Source organism: Muscardinus avellanarius (genome assembly GCF_963383645.1).
Source record: "Muscardinus avellanarius genome assembly, chromosome: 11".
Lineage (NCBI taxonomy): Eukaryota > Metazoa > Chordata > Mammalia > Rodentia > Gliridae > Muscardinus > Muscardinus avellanarius.
Window position 1 is genome coordinate 70,081,454 of NC_137797.1, and position 21,433 is coordinate 70,102,886.

General features: G+C 42.8%; 1 protein-coding gene across 2 annotated transcripts in view; it reads left to right on the top strand.

Annotated features, from left to right (window-relative positions):
* The window catches only part of SLC11A2 (solute carrier family 11 member 2), a gene marked incomplete at both ends in the record, with an annotated part of 45,360 nt that extends 26,872 nt beyond the window's left edge, over window positions 1-18,488 (top strand). The window contains 7 exons of one of the 2 annotated variants that reach the window (XM_080706429.1): window positions 2,099-2,185; window positions 4,911-5,030; window positions 5,151-5,300; window positions 6,300-6,373; window positions 7,728-7,881; window positions 11,094-11,186; window positions 18,411-18,488. In XM_080706429.1, coding sequence (XP_080562555.1) covers window positions 2,099-2,185; window positions 4,911-5,030; window positions 5,151-5,300; window positions 6,300-6,373; window positions 7,728-7,881; window positions 11,094-11,186; window positions 18,411-18,488 — 756 coding nt within the window. The remainder of the gene's footprint in view (window positions 1-2,098; window positions 2,186-4,910; window positions 5,031-5,150; window positions 5,301-6,299; window positions 6,374-7,727; window positions 7,882-11,093; window positions 11,187-18,410) is intronic. The other variant, XM_080706430.1, reaches the window with a different exon arrangement.
* Window positions 18,489-21,433: the final 2,945 nt, after the last annotated feature.

Here is a 21,433-nt window from a genome sequence, read left to right on the forward strand (position 1 = left end):
ACAGGCTGGGAGGAGTCAGCAAACAAGAAATAGAAAATGTGATGAGGACATACTTTGCTTTGATATTACAATTTTGAGTCCTCTGGATTCCTGATATGCCTGTGTAGGCTATGTGTGCGTGTGCGTGCGTGCGTGCGTGCGTGCGTGCGTGTGTGTGTGTGTGTGTGTGTGTTTCTTAAGAAAACTCAGGGGCATTCTACCTCTGAGATACATCCCCCAGCCCTATTTTATTTATTTATCTATTTATTTTGCAGTACTAGAGATGGAACCCAGGGGCATTCTACCTCTGAGTGGTACCCCCAGCCCTATTTTTTTATTTTTTATTTTGCAGGTTTTTTTTTTTTTTTTTTTTTTTTTTCTGGTGGTGGAACCTAGGGGCTTTGACCTCCGAGCTATATTCCCAGACCTATTTTATATTTTATTTGGAAACAGGGTCTCACTAAATTGCTGAGAGCGTCACTAAGTAGCTGAGGCTGGCTTCCTCATGTCTCAACCTCCCAAGTGCTGGGTTTACAAGCGTGTGCCACCACGCCTGGCTTCTTCTTTATTTTGAAAAAGGGTCTCACTGAGTTGCAAAGGGCCTAAGTAGTAGCGGAGACTGTCTGTAAACCACAATCCTCCTGTTTCAGCCTCCCGAATGCTGGGATTTCAAGCGTGCACCACCACACCCAGCCTCTATTTTATTATTTATTTTGGACAGAGTCCACCAAGTTGCTGAGAGCCTCACTGAGTTGCTGAGGCCGGATTCAAACCTGTGATTCTCCTGTCTTTGAGTCCCAAGAACCGGAATTACAAGCGTGTGCCACCATACCCAGCTGCCTTTGTAGTTTGTTTTTTGACTTTTGTTTTGCAGTACTAGGGATTGAACCCATGGATGCTTCCTTGGAGGTAGGGGCATTCTACCTCTAAGCTACACCCACAGCCTTGTTTTTATTCTTTATTCTGAATCCAAGTCTCACTAAGTAGTGGAGAGCCTCACTGAGTAACTGAGGCTGGCTATGAATCTTTGATCCTCCAGTCTCAGCCTCCCAAGTACTGGTATTACAAGTGTGTGACATCATGCCCAGCTTACCTATGTAGTTTTGTTTGTTTGTTTTTTTTTTTTTTTTTTTGTTTGTTTGTTTGTTTGCAGGTTTGGGGATAGAACCCAGGAGCATTCAATCTCTGAGCTACACCCCCTGCCTTATTTTTATTCTTTATTTTGAAATAGGGTCTCACTAAGTTGTGGAGAACCTCACTAAGTAGCTGAGGCTGTCTGCAAACCATGATCTTCCGGTCTCAGCCTCCCAGATGCTGGGATTACAAGCATGCACCACCATGCCTGGCTTGCCTATGTAGTTTTGGTCACCATTTTTCCCCCCTATTAGCAAGATCTCTGACTCTAGGTTCTGCTTTGACTAAGGGCTCCCTAGTCTGCATATCTTCCCCTGTTTAAACATTTCTTGAGGGTCTCTCTTCCTGTCCTCAGGTTTTTTGGTTTGTTTGTTTGTTTGTTTGTTTGTTTGTTCAGTACTAGAGATTGAACCCAGGGACATTCTACTTCCAAGCTACATTCCCAGCCCTATTTTTTATTCTTTATTTTGAGGCAGGGTCTCACTGAGTTGCAGAGGGCCTCAGTACGTAGCTGACACTGGCCTTGAGCAGTGGTCCTCCGGTCTCAGCCTCCCAAGTACTAGGATTGCAAGCCTGCGCCACCACGCCCGGCCCTGTCCTCACTTAAAATGCCCTGACATTTGTGTATTACCCTGTTTTCTCTAACTCAGTAAAGATTTTTGATGATATGAGGATGTGGAAAAATTGTGGAGGAAGTTCAAAAATAACAATCTGCTGGGCGTGGTGGCGCACGCTTGTAATTCCCATGCTTGGGAGGCGAAGACAGGAGGATCGCACAGGTTCTAAGCCAGCCACGCTGGCTTAAGAGACCCTGTTTCCAAATGAAAATATAAAATAGGTCTGGGAGTGTAGCCCGGAGGTAGAAGGGCTCCCAGGAACCCCAGTACCACCAAAAAAAAAAAACAAAAACCAATCTGCCAGTCTCTCCCCACATCACATCCTACGTCCAGGGTTTTCCTCCAGCTTAAATTTCTTTGGGTTCTAGGTTAATGTCTGTAAAAATAGCAGCAGTCCCCATGCTCATCTCTTTCCTGATGATAACTCAACTCTGGCTGTGGACATCTACAAAGGGGTAAGCTTGCTGAATTTTGCGATCTTTGCTTTAGATTCAAACTTCTTAGCATATTATCTGGTCTTTTTCATTAGTTCAGTTCTGAGCATACTTTATCCTCTAGATTGTCACTTATTTCTTTTTTCCCTTTCTTTCTTTATCTTTGTGTGGGTGGTGGTGGTGGTGGTGGGGGTGGTGGGTACTGGGGATGGAACCCAGGGGCCTTTCTACCTCCAGGCTACACTCCCAGACCTATTTTATACTTTATTTCGAAACAAGGTCTCACTAAGTAGCTGAGGCTGGCTTTGAACCGGTGTGATCCTCCTGTCTCAGCCTCCCAAGCGCTGGGATTACAAGCATGCACCACCACACCCGGCTCTTGGATTGTCACTTATTTCAAAAGTTGAGATGCTGAGCAGATATTTTGGACCACCTGGAAAGGAATCAAGGAGGAGTTGGAAAGATGGTTTATACACCAGCAATTTCCAAACTGGTGGTGACAATATAATGTTCTATAAGCTGAGAGTAGTGGTGCACTTGTAATCCCAGAACTTGGGAGGCTGGGGCAGAAGGATCTCAGGTTCGAGGACAGCCTCAGTTACTTAGGCCCTCTGTAACTTAAACCCTGTTTCAAAATAAAGAATAGAAAATAGGGCTGGGGTTATAGCTTGAAGGTAGAATGCCCAGGGTTCCATCCCCAGTTCTGCAAAATTAATTAATTATAGTATAATGTTCTGCAGGATGTTAGTGGAGTGAGTTAAGAAAGTGTAGCAGCTGGGTGTGGTGGTGCAGCATTTGGGTAGCTGAGACAGGAGGATCTAGGAGCCTCAGCTACTTAGGCCCTATGCAACTCAGTGAGACCCTGTTTCAAAATAAAAAGTGAAAAATAGGGCTGGGGCTGTAGTTCAGAGGTAGAATGCTCCTGGGTTCCATCCCCAGTACTGCAAAAAAAAAAAAAAGAAAAGAAAAGTGTTGTAGCAGAGAGCTGTGGCACCCAGCTACTAAGGCAGAAGAATTGTAAGTTGAAGGCCAGCTTGGGCAACTTAGAGAGATGTTATCTTTTTTTTTTTTTTTTGGTCGTACTGGGGATGGAACCCAGGGGCCCTCTACCTCTGGGCTACACTCCCAGGCCTATTTTATATTTTATTTGGAGACAGGGTCTCTTAATCCAGCTGAGGTTGGCTTCGAACCTGCACAATCCTCCTGTCTCAGCCTCCCAAGCGCAGGGATTACAAGCGTGCACCACCACGCCCAGCTAGATGTTATCTCTTTTTTGGGGGGTCTGGGGATGGAACCCAGGGTCATTTGACCTCCGAGCTATACCTCCTGCCGTATTTTTTTTGTTCTTCATCATTATTATTATTATTATTATTATTATTATTATTATTTTTTTTTTTTTGGTGGTACTGGGTTCCTGGAAGCCCTTCTACCTCCAGGCTACACTCCCAGACCTATTTTATTTTATTTTATTTTATTTTATTTTATTTTATTTTATTTTATTGGAAATAGGGTCTCTTAAGCCAGTGTGGCTGGCTTCAGACCTGCGCAATCCTCCTGTCTCTGCCTCCCAAGCGTGGGGATTACAAGCGTGCGCTTATTCTTTATTTTGAAACAGGGTCTCACTGAGTTGCGAAGGGCCTCACTAAGTAGCTGAGGCTGTCTGCGAACTGCGAGCCTCCAGGTCTCAGCCTCCCGAATGCTGGGATTACAAGCGTGCGCCACCACGCCTGGCTGAGAGATGTTATAATACTAGAATAAAAAGAGCTAGGGATATAATTCAGTGTTAAGAGTCCCTGGGTTCAACCCCCAGTAGCATAAAAAAGAAAATAGTGGTTAAATGTGTTTTTTCCCCAGTTATGCTGATTGCATGTTGATCCTCTAAGAGTAGATGATACACTGTTGCATCATTTCCCAAGTTTACTTAAACTTTTCTGCAGTCATACTGGCATTTTCCAGAATAGTGGGGTTTTTTCTTTTTGGATTTTTTGTTTGTTTTTCTATGGTATTGGGGATTGAACCCAGTGGCATTCTACATTCAACATAGACCTGCAGTCCTTTTTTTTGAAACAGAGTCTCACTAGATTATTGAGAGTCTCATCACTTGCTGAGGCTAATCTTGAACTTGCAATCCTTCTGTCTCAGCTTTCCAAGTACTGGCATTACAGGCATGCACCACCAAGTCTGGCTCAGAATAATGTGTTAAGGAATATCACTTGGGAGATGTGGTGTAGACTTTTGTTGTCAGTATTTTTTTCTTTCTTTCTTTTTTTTTTTTTTTTTTTTGTGGTACTGGGGGTGGAACCCAGAGGCTTTCTACCTCCAGGCTATACTACCAGACCTATTTTACACTTTATTTGGAAACAGAGTCTCACTAAGTTGCTGAGAGCCTCACTAAGTTGCTGAGGCTGGCTTTGAACCTGTGCGATCCTCCTGTCTCAGCCTCCCAAGTGTGGGGATTATAAGCGTGCGCCACCACGCCTGGCTTGTTGTTTCAGTATTTAAGATGTAGGTTGTAGATGAAGGCTTTAGGAGCGTGGAGAAGGAAATGACGAAGTTGAGGAACGAAGGAGCATCCAGCAAAGTTAAGATTGACAGCCTCTAGAGTCGCATCAAGACCCGAGCCTGGCTTTGAAGAAACTGCCCTGCACAGCACTTGGTGTGATTAGCAGAGAAGGGACGTGCCACAGAAATGCTGTTGGGGGTCATCTAAGCAAGTGACTGACTCGAGCTTATCTTTCTGTCCCAGGGCGTTGTGCTGGGATGTTACTTCGGGCCTGCAGCACTTTACATCTGGGCAGTGGGGATCCTGGCTGCAGGACAGAGCTCCACCATGACAGGAACCTATTCTGGTCAGTTTGTCATGGAGGTATGTTCTGGTGTGAACAGAGAAGTGACACAGCCCTTTGTTATTTCCTACAAGGTTCCTACCTAACCTCCCCAATCCTTTCTGATCCAACCAGTCATTCTGTTCCTGTTTTTTCCCCAGGGATTCCTGAACCTAAAATGGTCCCGTTTTGCCCGGGTGATTCTGACACGCTCTATTGCCATCATCCCCACTTTGCTTGTTTCTGTCTTCCAAGATGTAGAGCATCTCACGGGGATGAATGACTTCCTGAATGTTCTGCAGAGCTTACAGGTGAGGAGGGAGCTGAGGAAAACAGCCCATGTTTTTAGATAGCATTAAGTATTGCCCTTGGGAAGCCAGCCTTGTACTGGGTTCTGGGGAGATATAGAGAGGAAGAAAGAGGCACCATCTTAGTCTGCAGGACATGTATATAAAACCCCTCATCTAAAAGGCTTTTGGGAATGGTTTGGTTTTATAACCCTGTTGAATGGGAATTAAGAACTATATTAACATATAGGACAGAAAATTACAGTTCATTAATCCACCATCCATTAAATGAACTATAGGACACTGATAGCTCCTTTAGAGGTTAAGAAGATAAGACTGATCTATTTGTAAAGATTCAGAGACACATATGTGGAAGCTGTAATCCCTGCGCTTGGGAGGCTGAGACAGGAGGATAGCGCAGGTTCGAAGCCAGCCGCGCTGACTTAGGAGACCCTGTTTCCAAATAAAAAAATATAAAAATAGGTCTGGGAGTGTAGCCCGGAGGTAGAAGGGTTCCGTCCCCAGTACCACCAAAAAAAAAAAAAAAATAGGAAACCAAAGGGACTTCAGTTAAATGAGGAGATTGCCAGTGGAATAGTGGAAGGGGGAGGGTAGTGGGAAAGGAAAAAGGAGACTGAGGAAAGGAACGGTTCAAATAATGTTATATATCAATCTCACAAGTGTGAGGGGAGGGGAACGGGATGGATACAGGGAAATATACCACGTGATGGGTGCATCTGTCAGTGTTGTCTATCACTTTGAATCTCACTATGATGTGTAATAACAATGCCTCAATAAAAGTATTAAAAAGATTAAAAAGTAAAAGAATCATCAAGGATGCTAGGTTAATGACAGCTTGGCAAATTTCTACGTACTGCTTGAGCATGTTGAGATAATAGGAACGATCATTTCCTCGTGAAGTAGGTGAGGCAGGGTTTATGTTTTTCTAGTGCTAACTGTACCGTTCTCTGGAATGGTACAAGAACCCTCAGAAGCCCCATATGATCGATCTTTCTTTTCCAGCTTCCCTTTGCTCTCATACCCATCCTCACATTCACGAGCTTGCGGCCAGTAATGAATGACTTTTCCAATGGATTGTGAGTATGCGCATTTTAGTTCTCCAGGGGGGGTGCTGATATGTGGGTGTAGATTATTTTTATTTGGTAAGCCAATCAGGAACGAGCCATACAGGCTTTGAGAGGTGACTGCTAGATGCTTCTCTTTGGCAAATGAAGATAAAGCACTTTTTTTTTTTGGTACTGGAGATCAAACCCAAGGGGCATCCTACCCTTTGACAGAGGACATCCTATCTCTGAGCTACACCCCCAGCCCTATCTTTTTTTTTTTTTTTTTTTTTTAGGTATTGGGGATGGAACTCGGGGGCATTCTACCTCTGAGTTACACCCCCACCCCTATTTTTTATTCTTTTTTTTTTTTTTCCAGTAATGGGGATGGAACCCAAGGGCATTCTTCTTCCGAGTTACACCACCAGCCCTACTTTTCATTCTTTATTTTGAAGCAGGGTTTCACTGAGTTGCAAAAGGCTTCACTAAGTAGCTAAGGCTGTCTGCGAACCCCAGTCCTGTCTCAGCCTCCCAAATGCCGAGATTATAAGCGTGTGCCACCACTCCTGGCTCCTAGCCCTATTTTTTATTCTTTATTTTGAAACAGGATCTCATTGAGTTATGGATGGCCTCACTAAGAAGCTGAGGCGGGACGTGAACCTGCAACCCTCCTATCTCAGCCTCCCAAGGACTGGGATTTCAAGTGTGCACCACAGCACCCAACAAAAGCACATTTTTTCAGTTCAGTTTTAGGGCTTTGACCCTTCAGCTTCTGCCACTAAAGTTTTAAAATTCCTCATTAAATGAACTTAGTGAGGCAGGCATAAGTTAGTACCTTTTATATATACCTTTAAGAGATATGGGGTATTTGACATGTCTTGTTGCCTTCCTAAGGACTCTAATGAAATGGCTCTTTGTATTTCTAAGACTAGTTATTTTTCTAGGGTTTTATTTTTTATTTCTTTTTTATTTTTTGGTGGTACTGGGGTTCCTGGAAGCCCTTCTACCTCCGGGGTACACTCCCAGACCTATTTTATACTTTTTATTTGAAAACAGGGTCTCTTAAACCAGCACAGCTGGCTTTGAACCTACACAATCCTCTTGTCTCCACCTCCCAAGTGTGGGGATTACAAGTGTATGCCACCACACCTGGCTCTTTTTCTAGGGTTTTATATATTAGGTATTATTTTATGGTATTTTTTCTCTTTCTTCCTATCATTGTCTAACTTTGGCTCACTTAACCTAATTTGGGGCATAGTAAGAACCACTTTTCAGTTTCCTGTGAAATACCTTTAACTCTTATCCTATTTATCCCATGAGATGCAGTTTCTTTTCGTGTCTAGCCAGGTGAGACTATCCACCAGTGACTGTGTGGGTTCTTTCACAGAGGCTGGAGGATCGCAGGCGGGATCTTGGTCCTGATCGTGTGTTCCATCAACATGTACTTTGTAGTGATCTATGTCCAGGACCTAGGGCATGTGGCGTTGTATATCGTGGCTGCTGTGATCAGTGTGGCTTATCTAGGCTTTGTGTTCTACTTGGTAAGTACAGTCTGAACCAAGTGGGCTCGGGGGCACATGTATCTGTGACTAAGTATATAACAATGAACTTCACTATTATATATATATATATTATATTACAGAAGTAAATAGTTTCCTATTTCTGTTTCTTACTTATGGTTTCCATTCTTGATTCCTAAAGAGAGAGAGTATAGTATATTTGAGTAACAGAAAAAAAGAGTAGCAAGCCAGGCGTGGTGGCGCACGCTTGTAATCCCAGCATTTGGGAGGCTGAGACTGGAGGATCATGGTTCACGGTCAGCCTCAGCTACTTAGTGAGACTTTCTGGAACTTAGTGAGACCCTGTTTCAAAATAATAAAAAATAGGGCAGGGGATGTAGTTCGGAGGTCAAATGCCTCTGGGTTCCATCCCTAGACCCGCAAAAAAAAAAAGAAAAAAAGTAGCAGTCAGCTGGTGTGTAGGCACATACCTGGAACCCTAGTACTTGGGAGGCTGAGGCAGAAGGATCGCAGATTTGAGGACAGCTTCAACAATATAGTGAAACTAGCAATCTGGTGAGACCTTATTTCGAAATGAAAAAAGTAAAAATAGTGCCGGGGATATAGCTCAGAGGTAGAATGTCCCTGGGTTTAATCCCCAGTATAATGCACAAAAAAAGGATGCAGAGTAGAGAGTGGCCTTGGAGACAGGGACTGAGCGGTGAGACTGGGAGCACTGAGATAGGACACGGGTAGACTCAGCTTGGCAAAGCTCTGCCACTTACTGGCTAGTTAATGAAGTAAGTAGTGTTGTCTCGCATTATTCTGGGGTCATTTTTAAAAATCCTGATTATAAAACTATAGCAACATAGAAGAGGAACCCAAAATTATTTTTACCCAGATTAACCAAAAATTTTTAGAGTCTAGAATAAATTTGTTCCTTCTTTTTATTTATTTTTGTGTGTGTGGTACTAGGGATTGAACTCAGGGACACTCTATCACTAAGCTATAACTCCTACCCTTTATTTTTATTTTTTGATACTGGAGATTGAGCCCAGGCGTGTTCTACTTCTGAGTTACATCCCCAGCCCGTTTGTTTTTTATTTATTTATTTATTTATTTATTTATTTATTTATGTTTTGAAATAGAGTCTGGCTGGTTTGCTGGGACTGGCCTTAAACCTGTTTTAGCCTCCCAAGTACTGGGATTACAGGTGTGTGCCACCACATTTGGCTTTCTTGTTTTCAATTTTGAGACAGGGTCTCGCTTAAGTTGCCCAGGTTGGCCTCAAACTTATGAACTTATGATGGTCCTGCCTCAGCCTTCTGAGTATCTGGGATTTTAGACATGAACCACCACACCTGGCACGAAGTCTAGAATAAATTCTATAAAAATGATAATAGATAATAGTAGTTATTTTAGTAAAGCAGGCTTATAATACATTCTTCTCTATTTTCCAGATTTTTTTTTTTTTTTTTTTTTTTTTTGTGGCACTTGGGGTGGAACCCAGAGGCTTTCTGCCTCCGGGCTATACTCCCAGACCTATTTTATATTTTATTAGAAACAGGGTCTCACTAAGTTGCTGAGAGCCTCACTAAGTAGCTGAGGCTGGCTTCGAACCTGTGCGATCCTCCTGTCTCAGCCTCCCAAGCGCGGGGGTTACAAGAGTGCGCCACCACACCCGGCAGTTTTTCAGATTTTTTTTTTTTTTTTTTTTGGAACCCAAAGGCTTTCTACCTCCAGGCTATATTCCCAGACCTTTTTAATATTTTTTTATTTGGAAACAGGGTCTCACTAAGTTGAAAGCCTAAGTAGCTGAGGCTGGCTTCGAACCCGTGCGATCCTCCTGTCTCAGCCTCCCAAGCGCAGGGATTATAAGCATGCGCCACCACGCCCGGCAATTTTCCAGATCTTTAACATTGCTGTATTAGTTAAAAAAAATAGCAACAACAACAAATTCACTGTCCTAAAAAGTTTCTCTGAAAAACACAGGGTTGGGCATAAGAAACAGCAGAGTATGTGCCATTTCTGCTACAAAGATTAAGTTTAAAATGGATGCTGGAAACTTGTAGATCTTCAGAACACTTACTTAGTCTCCATGCCACTGTTTGTCATAGGATAGGTATCTGATTGAGGAAATCACTTTAGTAAATATTGGAAAAGTATGCCCTAGATTGGAATATCTCTTGCTTTTTCTTCCAATATACATCTGTCCTAAAAGGATTATATCAACCTATGACCTAGGAAGCCAAAGTAACTGAATATGTCTTTGGTAACAGTTTTGAAAGTTTTTTAGGAAGTCAGGAGAATCCTTCCTTCTTGAAAATTAGCCATGAAGGTGCGGAGTTGTGAGCCTGAGACTGAGTCAGGGTTAATTTTAACTTGGATTGCTCTGCAAAACAGGATCTTCATAGAGCAGCTCAGGAGACTACACCAGTGACATCAGTCTGCCAGTCATTCTCCCCATTCCTTGTGATGGCAGTGGGGGGACTCAAGACGTGTTACCAGGGAACTCCTCATTGGGTAAAAGGAACAAGCCAAAACCTTAAAGCAGTAGGAGTAGAGAAAACTCAATATAGAAAATAGCATGGACAGACAGGCGTGATGGCTCACGCTTGTAATCCCCGCGCTTGGGAGGCTGAGACAGGAGGATCGCACAGGTTCGAAGCCAGCCTCAGCTACTGAGTGAGGCTCTCAGCAACTTAGTAGTGAGACCCTATTTCCAAATAAAATATAAAATAGGTATGGGAGTATAGCCCGGAGGTAGAAAACCTCTGGGTTCCAGCCCCAGTACCACCAAAAAGAAAAAGAAGAAAAAAAAAAAGGAAAATAGCATGGACAAGCCAGGCTTGGCAGTGGTACTCGCCTGTAATCTCAGGACTCAGAAGGCTGAGGCAGGAGGGTTGCAGGTTCGAGACCAGCCTTAGCAACTTAGCAAGCCCCTGTTTAAAAAAAAAAATAGGGCTGGGGATATACCTCAAAGGTAAAATGCCCCTGGGTTAAATCTCTAGCATCCCCCCCCCCCCAGAAAAAAGAAAGAGAGAAAAAAGAGAAGAAATAGCATAGACACACTTTGTTGAGGATGGCCAACTCCAGGATGAAGTTCCGAAGAGGCTGTGGGGTTAGGAGAGTGGCTTGGGCAACCCCTGGTGGCAGAAGACAGACAAAGCTGGATGTGTGCACCTGAGTGGTGGTAGGCGAGAGGGTTCTTGGCTGCAGAGCCTGGTTAGTGACCACTGTGTTTTACCTTCCAGGGTTGGCAATGTTTGATTGCACTGGGTATGTCCTTCCTGGACTGTGGGCACACGGTAAGCATCTCTAAAGTCCTGCTGACTGAAGAAGGCACCAGTGACTATACTAAGTGAGCACTGATCGGTCTTTCTGACTTGAGCAGGTAGCCATCAGAGCCAGTGTGCCTCTATGGTTTACTGTGTGAACATAGCCATAAGTATGTGCTGTCGCACAGATTCAACTTGTGGTTGGGCAAGACTTTGCTTCATGTGTGTTTGAAGGATGGAGACTTTTTTTTCTTTTTGTCCTGACCGCTTAACCTGAGAACTGGATTAGGTGGACTCTAAAAGCTAACAGGTGCTGCTGTCATCTCAACACTAAATTCTTAAGAAAAACTACACATGATTCTTAACCAGGCAATATGTCTTTGAATATATTGGAAAATGAGGGTCTGAAGGTGTAGGTCAGTGGTAGAACACTTTCCTAGCATGCACGAGGCTCTGGATTCAATCCCCAACAACCCCTCACACACACATACACACACACATACCCTCAGAAAAACTAGAAAATGTATTTTCATAATATAAACTACAGACATGGTAGTAACAGGTATAAGTTCTGTTTATCAAGAGAGAATGGATTTTTAAAGCCTGAGATATACTTTTATGTGTACATTTCAATTATTTTAATTATTTTAAAACGTCAACTTGGCTGGGCCTGGTGGTGCACACTTATAATCCCAGTACCTGAGAGGCTGAGACAGGAGGATCACAGGTTCGCAGCCAGCCTCAGCTATTCAGTGAGGCACTCTTCAACTTAGTAAAACTCTGTTTCAAAATAAATAATAAAAAATATTCTCAGAGGTAGACTGCCCCTGGGTTTAATTCCTGGTACGACAAAAAAAGGTCAACTGAACTCATTTCATTCACATGAAATATAAATCTAAGAGATACCTACCTCTATCAGGCACAGGATTCTTTTGACTTTTTTTCAGTTTAAATTTCTAAGTTAGGGGTGAAAATGCATAATGAGAACTCAAAATGAAGGTTAAAAATGAACAAAACCCACCTGTAGCTGGTTGCTAATCTGATTTAAAGCTTGCCAGAGTTTTCTGGGGAGTCCTGAGGTATATAACCCTCATGTTAGTACAGGCCTCTCCTGATACCTACGCTTGTGAACTAGAGTTATAGAAACATCATGTCCCCCTCCCTGGTAAGAGGGCGCTAATAGGAAAAGGGGGCAGCATTTATGCAGACTTTGGGTAGGGACAAAAGACTGGAAGGGAAAGAAGAGCCATCGCCTTATCCTGAAAGCCACCTCTCGCCCAAATCACGTTTATCTGATGCAACTCAGCTTCATGCCCAAAATGTCTGGGGAGGCAATCTCAGGAGCTGCGGACCTAACCACTACACAGCGCGCGCTCTCAGCCCGTCAGTAGGTGGCGCTCTGTTTCCAGGTTCTCTCAGCCAAGTGGAACTGGCCACCTCTACAGCAAGTCCCTCAGAGGGAAAAACTGTGGGCCACATGGTGGCGCTCTGGAGTCAGAGGACAGGCGTCCTCATGGACCTGCTGCTCTTCCTTCAGCCTCTTCTGACACTTTCCCACGTGGAGCCTGACACTGATTCTGTCCCATCAAATCACGTTTGTCTGGTGGAAATAAATAAGCAAAAGCCTTTTGTAGCCATCGTCTGGGTGCGAACAGTAATGGGGATGGCGTTGGCGGACTGCTCAGCTTGGGAGTCCTGGTTGATTGATGTTCTCTGTTCCTCTGAGCGCCCGGAGGCATTATTACTGACATTCGCACACTGTCAAAAGCACAGCCTGGATGGATTGTCTTTTCTAAGGCATTAAGGATAAGCTGCGGTGTTTCTGACCACACATTTTTCTTGACCCTCAAGTAATATAGTACAGAATCACAGATGACACATCCCCTGACCGTCCCTCCACATCCTGGCCTCTCCCCTGCCTCCATTGTACTCAAAACTGGTCATAAAGGCAGTCTTAAGTTAGTGGGGGCTGGCATCTTAAGCTGTTGTCTGGCTGCAGTAGGTGAAGTTCAAATTGACAAAACATGTGTGCATATATATATATATATTCCTTATAAATGTCTTAGAATAACATTTGCCTTTGCTCTGGATGTGGTGGGTCTGGCCAGTCTCAGATGTAAACACTTAGGAGACCAGGTAAAAGCTGCTAGTATTCTTGTAAAGTTATGCTTATGACTTACAATGATGGAAAGTTTCTTTCCAGTTCAATTTCATTTTATAATACTTTGATTATAGTATTTTAGAGTATAACCACAATACTATGCCTATATGTGTCAAAACACCCCCATTTGATAAAATCATAATGTACCAATAAATAAAAAAGAAGAAAACTATAACCAAAACATCCCATTTGGCCTCAGAGAGAGAAAGTAAATTTCAGCCAGTACTCTGGGTGCAGTAACAGGTTTAGAAGCTGGGTGTGGTGGTACATGCTTGTCATCTCAGTATTTGGGAGGCTGAGACAGGAGAATTCCAGGTTTGCAGCCAGTCTTAGCAACATGTGAGGCCCTCCGCAACTTGGTGAGACCCTGTTTCAAAATGAGTAAAAAGTAGGACTGGGGTGTAGTTTGGAGGTAGAAAGGCCCTGGGTTCAATCCCCAGGACCGCAAAAAAATAAAAATAAAATAAAATATATATATATATAATTTTCAGTCCTGTCATCCCAGCATGTGCAGTATGTCTTGGCAGTATGTGTAGAAGGTTTGAGGATTTGCAATTGTACTTTTCAATCTTGTTCCTTGTACTCCTTAAATGTGACGTGAAATAATTGTACTGCTACATTACGCTGGCTATTAACAGAGCGTGGGGAGGAGCTTCCCCTGGCGCCTGTGCAGTCCGCTGCTGGTGTTAGAAGTGATCACAACTGAGCTTTTTTAGTGCTCGTTTAACAGGATGTAACTTGATTCATATTAAAAATGTTTTTCCTTTTCTAATTTGGTTTTCTGGTTATTTTTTTTTAACTTTGAAATAACGTTTTAAATGGGATCTCAGCAACTTTGTTACTTATACTGAAATATCAGTTTCTCTTTGGAATGACACACTAAGGCCCCTCTGTTAGTGCTTCTCTCCTTGAGGGGGGTTCAGTGCTCAGAAGGCTGGGGTTAGTTGCAGACACCAAGACACTAATTTCTCTTCCACATCTGGGTGATTTCGATATAGCTAAAACTCATGACCATGTTTAAACTTGTAGTTTTACTCTGGCTTTCTCTACTGTAAGGTAAATATTTTGTGTATTTGTTGTCTTATCCCACCATTCAAGTAGACTTTTATATTCTGTTTGTTGCTAATAAATATTAATGAGTTTTTGAAGAGAGAAACCAGAATTGCTTAGATTAAGAACAAATGAAGCTGAGTGTGATGATGTACGCTTGTAATCCCACTACTTAGGAGGATTGCAGGTTCAAAGCCAGCCTCAGCAATTTAGGGACAACTGTTTCCAAATAAAAAATAAAATAGATCTGGGTTTGTAGCTTAGAGGTAGAACGCCCCTGGGCTCAGTCTCTACTATTACACACACACACACACACACACACACACACACACACACACACAAATCTAGACAATAATCTATCTCACCTATTTGGGAGGCGGAGGCAGGAGGATCCCAAGTTTGAGGCCAGCCTGGGCAATTTAGCAAGACCCTATCTCTAAATAAAAAGGGTTTTGCTGTGCGTGGTGGTGCATGCCTGGAATCCAAGTATTTGAAAGGCGAAGATAGGAGAATCTCAGATTCAAGGGCAGCCTCATCAACTTAACAAGGCTCTGTTTAAAAACAAAGCTGGGCATAGTGGTGCAGGCTTGTAATTCGCATTTGGGAGGCTGAAACAGGAGGATGGGGGTTGCACCCAGCCTCAGCTACTTATCAGGGCCCTCACAACTCAGTGAGAACCTGTTTCAAAATTAAGAATAAAAAATAGGGTTGGGGTATAGCTCACAGGTGGAGTGCCCCTGGGTTCCATCCCGCAAAAAATAAAATAGCCGGGCGTGGTGGCGTATACTTGTAATCCCCGTGCTTGGGAGGCTGAGACAGGCTAGTGCAGCTACTTAGGCTCAGCAGCTTAGCGAGACCCTGTTTTCAAATATAAGATAGGTCTGGGAGTGTAGCCCGGAGGTAGAAGGCCTCTGGGTTCTATCCCCAGTACCACCGAAAGAAAGAAAGAGAGTAGGACTGGGGTGTAGCTCAGTGCCCCTGGGTTCCATCTCCAGTACCAGGAAAAGAAATAAGGCCACGTGTCATTTAGAAGTAGCGTGTCCTGGGTTTAATCCCCAGTAACCACACAAAGAAAAACAAATGAGCGTGTTGGCAATCTGACATAAATGGAAATATTGGCCCCTTTATTTAAAACAAAAGCAAAACGCAGACGCTAGCCCTGTCACTAGACACATGCTGGCTGAGCTAAGGCAGCATTTGATTTGTCCAAGGAAGGTTATTAGAACTTATTTTACTTTTCTGTTGCTTTTCTTGCCCTTTAATAAGAGTTGGATACTGTGAGTCGTCCCATAGAAGCCCTAAAGACATGACATCTGGAATATTTTCTCCAACTCTGCCTTTTGTTTTGTTTTCTTGTGGTACTGAGTATTGAACCTAGGGGCATTCTACCTCAGAACTATATCCTCAGCTTTATTTTTAATTTCGAAACATGGTCTCACCATTTCTAAGTTGCTGAGGCTGACTTCAAACCTGAGATCCTCCTTTCTCAGCCTCCCTCGTACTGCGATTGTAGGCATGTGCTACCACACCCAGCTCCACTCTGCTCTTCGGACTGCTTTCTGCCCATTCATTGGTATGACCAACAAATTTAATTGTTTCAGCCTTTCGCAGCACCTTAGCTTAAGAACGTAACAATAGCTAAAGCCAGGCGAGGGTTGCAGTGGCGGCACATGCTTGCGTTTGGGAGGCTGAGACAGTCCGAAGACAGGTTCGAAGCCTACCTCAGCTACTTAGGCCCTATGCAACTCAGTGAGTCCCTGTTTCAAAATAAAGAATTAAAAAAAGGGCTGGGGATGTACCTCGGAAGTAAAATGCCCCCCCATCCCCAGTACTGAAGAGAGAAAAAAAGAATGTGCCAATAGCTAAATCATTACTGTGCTAATCCTGTTCCAAGCACTTGTATTGTTTCATTTCATTCTATGACAAGAGGATCAGCCTTTATATGGATGGGGCAACTGAAAGGCCAAAGGTAACTCACCAGAATTGTTAATAAATAGGCAGTTCACAGTTGAAATTCAGTAGTTTAATGGCAGAGCCCACATGTTCATGTCGAACCATCCTGTCACCAAGCCTGGTGGCTGCACATCTGTAATCCCAGTACTTGGGGAGCTAAGACACAAGGATGGCAGGTTCAAGGACAGCCTTCGCCACACAGTGAGACTCGGGAACCTAGCAAGACCCTGTTTCCAAACAAAAAATGGAAAGGGGCCGGGTGTGGTGGCACATGCTCGTAATCCCAGCTTTTGGGAGGCTGAGACAGGAGGCATTGAGATTCAGACAGCCTCAGCTACTTAGACCCTGTTTCAAAATGTAGAATAAAAACTGGGGCTGGGGATATAGCTCCGTGGTAGAATGCCCCTGGGTTCTATCCTCAGTACAGCCCCAAAAAAGGAAAGGGCTGGGAGTGTGGCTCAGAGGTAGCATGCCTCTGGGTTCAGTCCTCAGTGACACACACATACACACACACAGCCATCCTGTATAATATATATCCTTCTGTATTAAGACACTACGCTGTTGTTTAGCAACACCAGCAAAACAAGACATCAATGTATTTGCTCACCACTACTGTGGTTACTGATAGAGTACGATTCAGCTCAGAAGTTGCCAACTGATAGACTTTGAGCTGTGCTAAATTTTAGTAAGCTTTCATGCTTTTGGCAGGCTTCAAAAATGGTCAGGTCCTTCTATGTCCTATCCTGGTGATAGCTAAGGCCTGACAATAGCTCTACCCCCTCTGAATGACCTGTTTGCCCCCAAAGTCATTTCACTTATTTCTGTGCCATTTAGCCTAGTGTCTCAAAACATGACAGGCCTCCAATGAAGGGATTCTATGTACCAAGTCATCTAAGTGATACAGTTCATAGGTCCACAGAACTAAGGTTGTGGCCTTTCTTGTTCCGTAATGAGGAAGCCCACCATCTCTGCTCACTTGAGAAAGGCTACAGTGATTGTCAGGGTGCCTGACAGTTGCTATTAGATGATAAAGCCTGCAATGTAAGGCACTAAAATGAAGCAAGCAAGCTGGCCTAAAGAGCTGTTTCCCTGCCACAAAACCAATGTCACTTTATCTTCCTAACCCTCTAGTTGGGAAAAGTTTGCTCCTGGGCTCATTGTACAATCATTATGATACTCCTATGAGGTAATACAGGGCAATTTCTGGTATGTATTTTGTGTCTATTGAAGACTAATATGACTATTGGTGTACTTGGCATTTTCCAATGTAGCGGTTACTTCCATTTTACAAATAGGAAGTGATAGTTTGGCCTTAAAGCCAACTCCAGTGCCTTTTCCACTACACTGTACCAGTGGTAATTCCTTCTTTTCTATTTAGTCTACATTCTGCCTTAACTTACAGGCTGTTGGTGTCAGGGTGCAGTGATGTTCCTAAAGCCCTAAATAATAACAGAAGGGTTAAAATGAGATTCAGTGACCATCCCAAGTTGTATTCAGGGGAGAGGAAAGGGAGATGCCACTTCAGAGGTCTCAACACAAACCATTTGGATTCATCTCTCTAGGAGTGGAATATGGAAATATGTTTTAAGAGCAGCTGAGGTGGTTCTGATTCAGCTTGCAAAGATTTAGGACCCGTAGGTCATCTACTCTTGGCATATTATTATTATTATTATTATTATTATTATTATTATTATTATTATTATTGTCATCATCATTATTATTGTTTTAATGAAAGGCTTTTCTCTGCTCAGGTATCAAAAAAGTAATGGGGCCAGGATTACTGGGCTTGGGGTTCTAGAGCAGTATAAAACAGTACAAAAATAGAAAAGCACTTGGTGCATGTCAGCTCTCATTGTTCTGAAGTCCTGTCTTAGGCAGTATGCCACCAGGATAGCGTGCTGATTTTACTGAGGGCCTTTGGCACTCTCTCCATCCCTAACTCTCAGCTCCTACTATTTTAAACATCAGAAACCACTCCTATAGCCAAGTGTTTCTTTTCGGAAATGAAAATATAGCAGTGCTAAAAAAAAAAGCCTAAACTAATATGCTGGCTATAGGTGTTTAAGTGTTCATTTCAATATTTATCTACTTGCAAATCAGTCTAATTCTCTTCGTCTTTCTGTTCTTAGTACCACCTGGGATTGACGACTCAGCCTGAACTCTACCTTCTCAATACCGTGGATGCCGACTCGCTCATGTCCAGATGACTGACAGCCTGGGAAACTATAAGGCCCACGTTGTCTAATCTCTGTTGTGCAAGGTGTCTGTTAACATATCACTTAGTTCAGAGGTGAGTTTTGTTCAAGCCTTTTGAACAAAGACAGAGTTATCCTCAGGGGAATGGAGTTAAGAGCTGCCAGCTCTTAAGTGTAGGTTGAAGCCCACTCACCCACAGCAGTGAGACAACAGAGAAAAATGATTGGCTTCTGAGGGCCACACACCCCCATGGGACTGTGCCTTGTTTTTAGAAATATGTATGTATATGTATATGTATTTATGTAAACCTGAACATACCAGTTTGGGTAGAATTTTAAGATTATATAAAACTGATTTTTTAATTTTTAAAAAAAATGTCGCTCAGGTAAATCACATATTTGCTTGTATGGATACAAGTGAGAAGGGAAAGAGGATACTCTTTTTTTCCCCAGTGAACTGGTCAAATTGACTATATTTTAAAGTGATACAGTGCCAGTTTTTTGTTTTGTTTTGATACTGGAGAATGAACCTAGGGACATTCTACCTCTGAGCTACACCTCCAGCCCTTCTTTATTTCTTATTCTCGAACAGGGTCTCGCTAGATTGCTGAGAATCTCACTACTTGCTGAGGCTGGCCTTGAACCTCTCCTGTCTCAGCCTCCCAAGTACTGGTGTTAAGGCATGCATCACCATGCCTAACATTTTTTTTTTTTTCCCGGTATTGGGGATGGAATGCAGAGCCATTCTACCTCTGAGCTACACTCCCAGCCCTATTTTTATTCTTTTTTTGAAACAGGGTCTCATTGAGTTACAAAGGGCCTCACTAAGTAGCTGAGGCTGTCTCAACCTCCCAAATGCTGGAATTACAAGTGTGCACCACCATGCCCAGCTCCCAACTTTAATTTTCTTTCATCTGTATAATTGACCAGATTATATTCTTGGCATCTACTGATATTAGGCCATCACTTCTAATTTATGGAAATAAATTCTTCTATGGAAAAAAATCCAATTTAGTCCTGGTTTTCGGCCTCCTTGTGGTTGTTACTGTCCTTATCAGTTCAAGAAAGATGACAGTATTTGTCCCCAGCTGAACCTATAGTGAAAAGATCCAGACATGGGACTGTGATCAACGATTGTCCCACCAGGCAGTGGAACTCGCCCCAGTCTGGCATCAAGTGTATGGTACAAAAAGAAGCTCATAACATTGAATCGTATTAAGTCCTCATAGAAGATAATGGAGGCGTTAAACTTTTTCTTTCTTTATTATTATTTGTGTGTGTGTGTGTGTGGCACTGGGGGTTGAACCCAGGTTCATTCTACCACTGAGCTATATCCCCAGCCCTTTTTTACTTTTTATTTTGAAACAGGCTCTCCCTAAGTTGCTAAAGTCGATCTCAGACTTGAGATCCTCCTTCTCAGCCTCCAAGTACTAGGACTGCAGGCATGCGCCACAGCTCGGCTTGTTAATCTTCTTTCTAATGTTATATAGCTCCACAATGTCTTTTCTTTCTACCTTTCCCACTAACACTCCGAAAACTATTTCTAAATCCTTAGTCTGTTCCTATCTGTTCCTAGAAAGGGCTAACATTTATATTGTTGAATTGTCTAGGGAATACTAAGATATTTATACCAAGTAGTATGAAATTAGCACTAGATTAGACATGAAAAATTAGTCAACATTATCACAAACTGCCTGCCAACATGTATTGGGTGCACTTATTTTTTGATCCCCTTATCTTAACCATTAATTGTTTTCATCAAGATTTTTGTAACGAAAAAGTTATCCTTAAGAATTAAAAGTGTTTTTCACTCTTTATGTATAATTATAATACAATAATAAAAATCTTCATTAAAAAAGAATTAAAATTTTTGTCTGGGAATATATAGCTCAGGGGTAGAGCACTTGCCTAGCTTACACACGTCCTTCGGTTTGATCCCACCCAGTGCTGAAAAGCAAAGGTAAGTTTTATCATAACTACTTGATTGAAGAGTCAGAAGATAACCAACGCAGTCCACATGCTTGAATGAAAGAGCAGATGTCTGGAAACAAATGGCAGCCCTCTGTTTTCTACGCTACTTTTCCAGGTGGCGCACACCCATTATGTCACCCACTTCCTTCTGCTCCCAAGTGTTCAGTCGGCTAACCCTAGGCCATTATGTGACTTTGAACATCATTTTCCTCTTTCAGTATTAAAGTAAATTATCTTTCCTCTCTGTTTTATTTTATTTTAAAACTTAATGCCTTTTAAGGAGACCTTTTGTAAAAACTTAGACATTGCCTTCATTTTTTTTTTTTTTTTTTTTTTTTTTTTGTGTGTGTGTGTGTGTGTGTGTTACTGGGGGTGGAACCCAGAGGCTTTTCTACCTCCAGGCTATATTCCCAGACCTATTTTATAGTTTTATTTGGAAACAGGGTCTCACTAAGTTGCTGAGAGCCTCACTAAGTAGCTGAGGCTGGTTTCGAACCTGTGCGATCCTCCTGTCTCAGCCTCCCAAGTGCAGGTATTATAAGTGTGTGCCACCACACCCGGCTTTTTTTTTTATTCTTTATTTTGAAACAGGGTCTCACTAAGTTGTGGAGGGCCTCGCTAAATAGCTGAGGCAGTCTGCAAACTGCGATCCTCCAGTCTCAGCCTCCCAAATGCTAGAATTACAAGTGTGTGCCACCATGTCCATCTTCTTTTTTATTGTTATTATTATTGGTGCATTGTAGTCATATATCTTTTTTTTTTTTTTGGGTACTGGGATGGAACCCAGGGGCATTCTACCTCTGACTTATACTCCCAGCCCTATTTTTTATTCTTTATTTTAGAACAGGGTGTCACTGAGTTGCAAGGGGCCTTACTAGTAGCTGAGGCTGGCTGCAAACCGCAATCCTCCCATCTCAGCCTCCCAAATGCTGGGATTACAAGCATGCATCATACATCTTAATGGAGTACAAGATGGTAGAGGTATA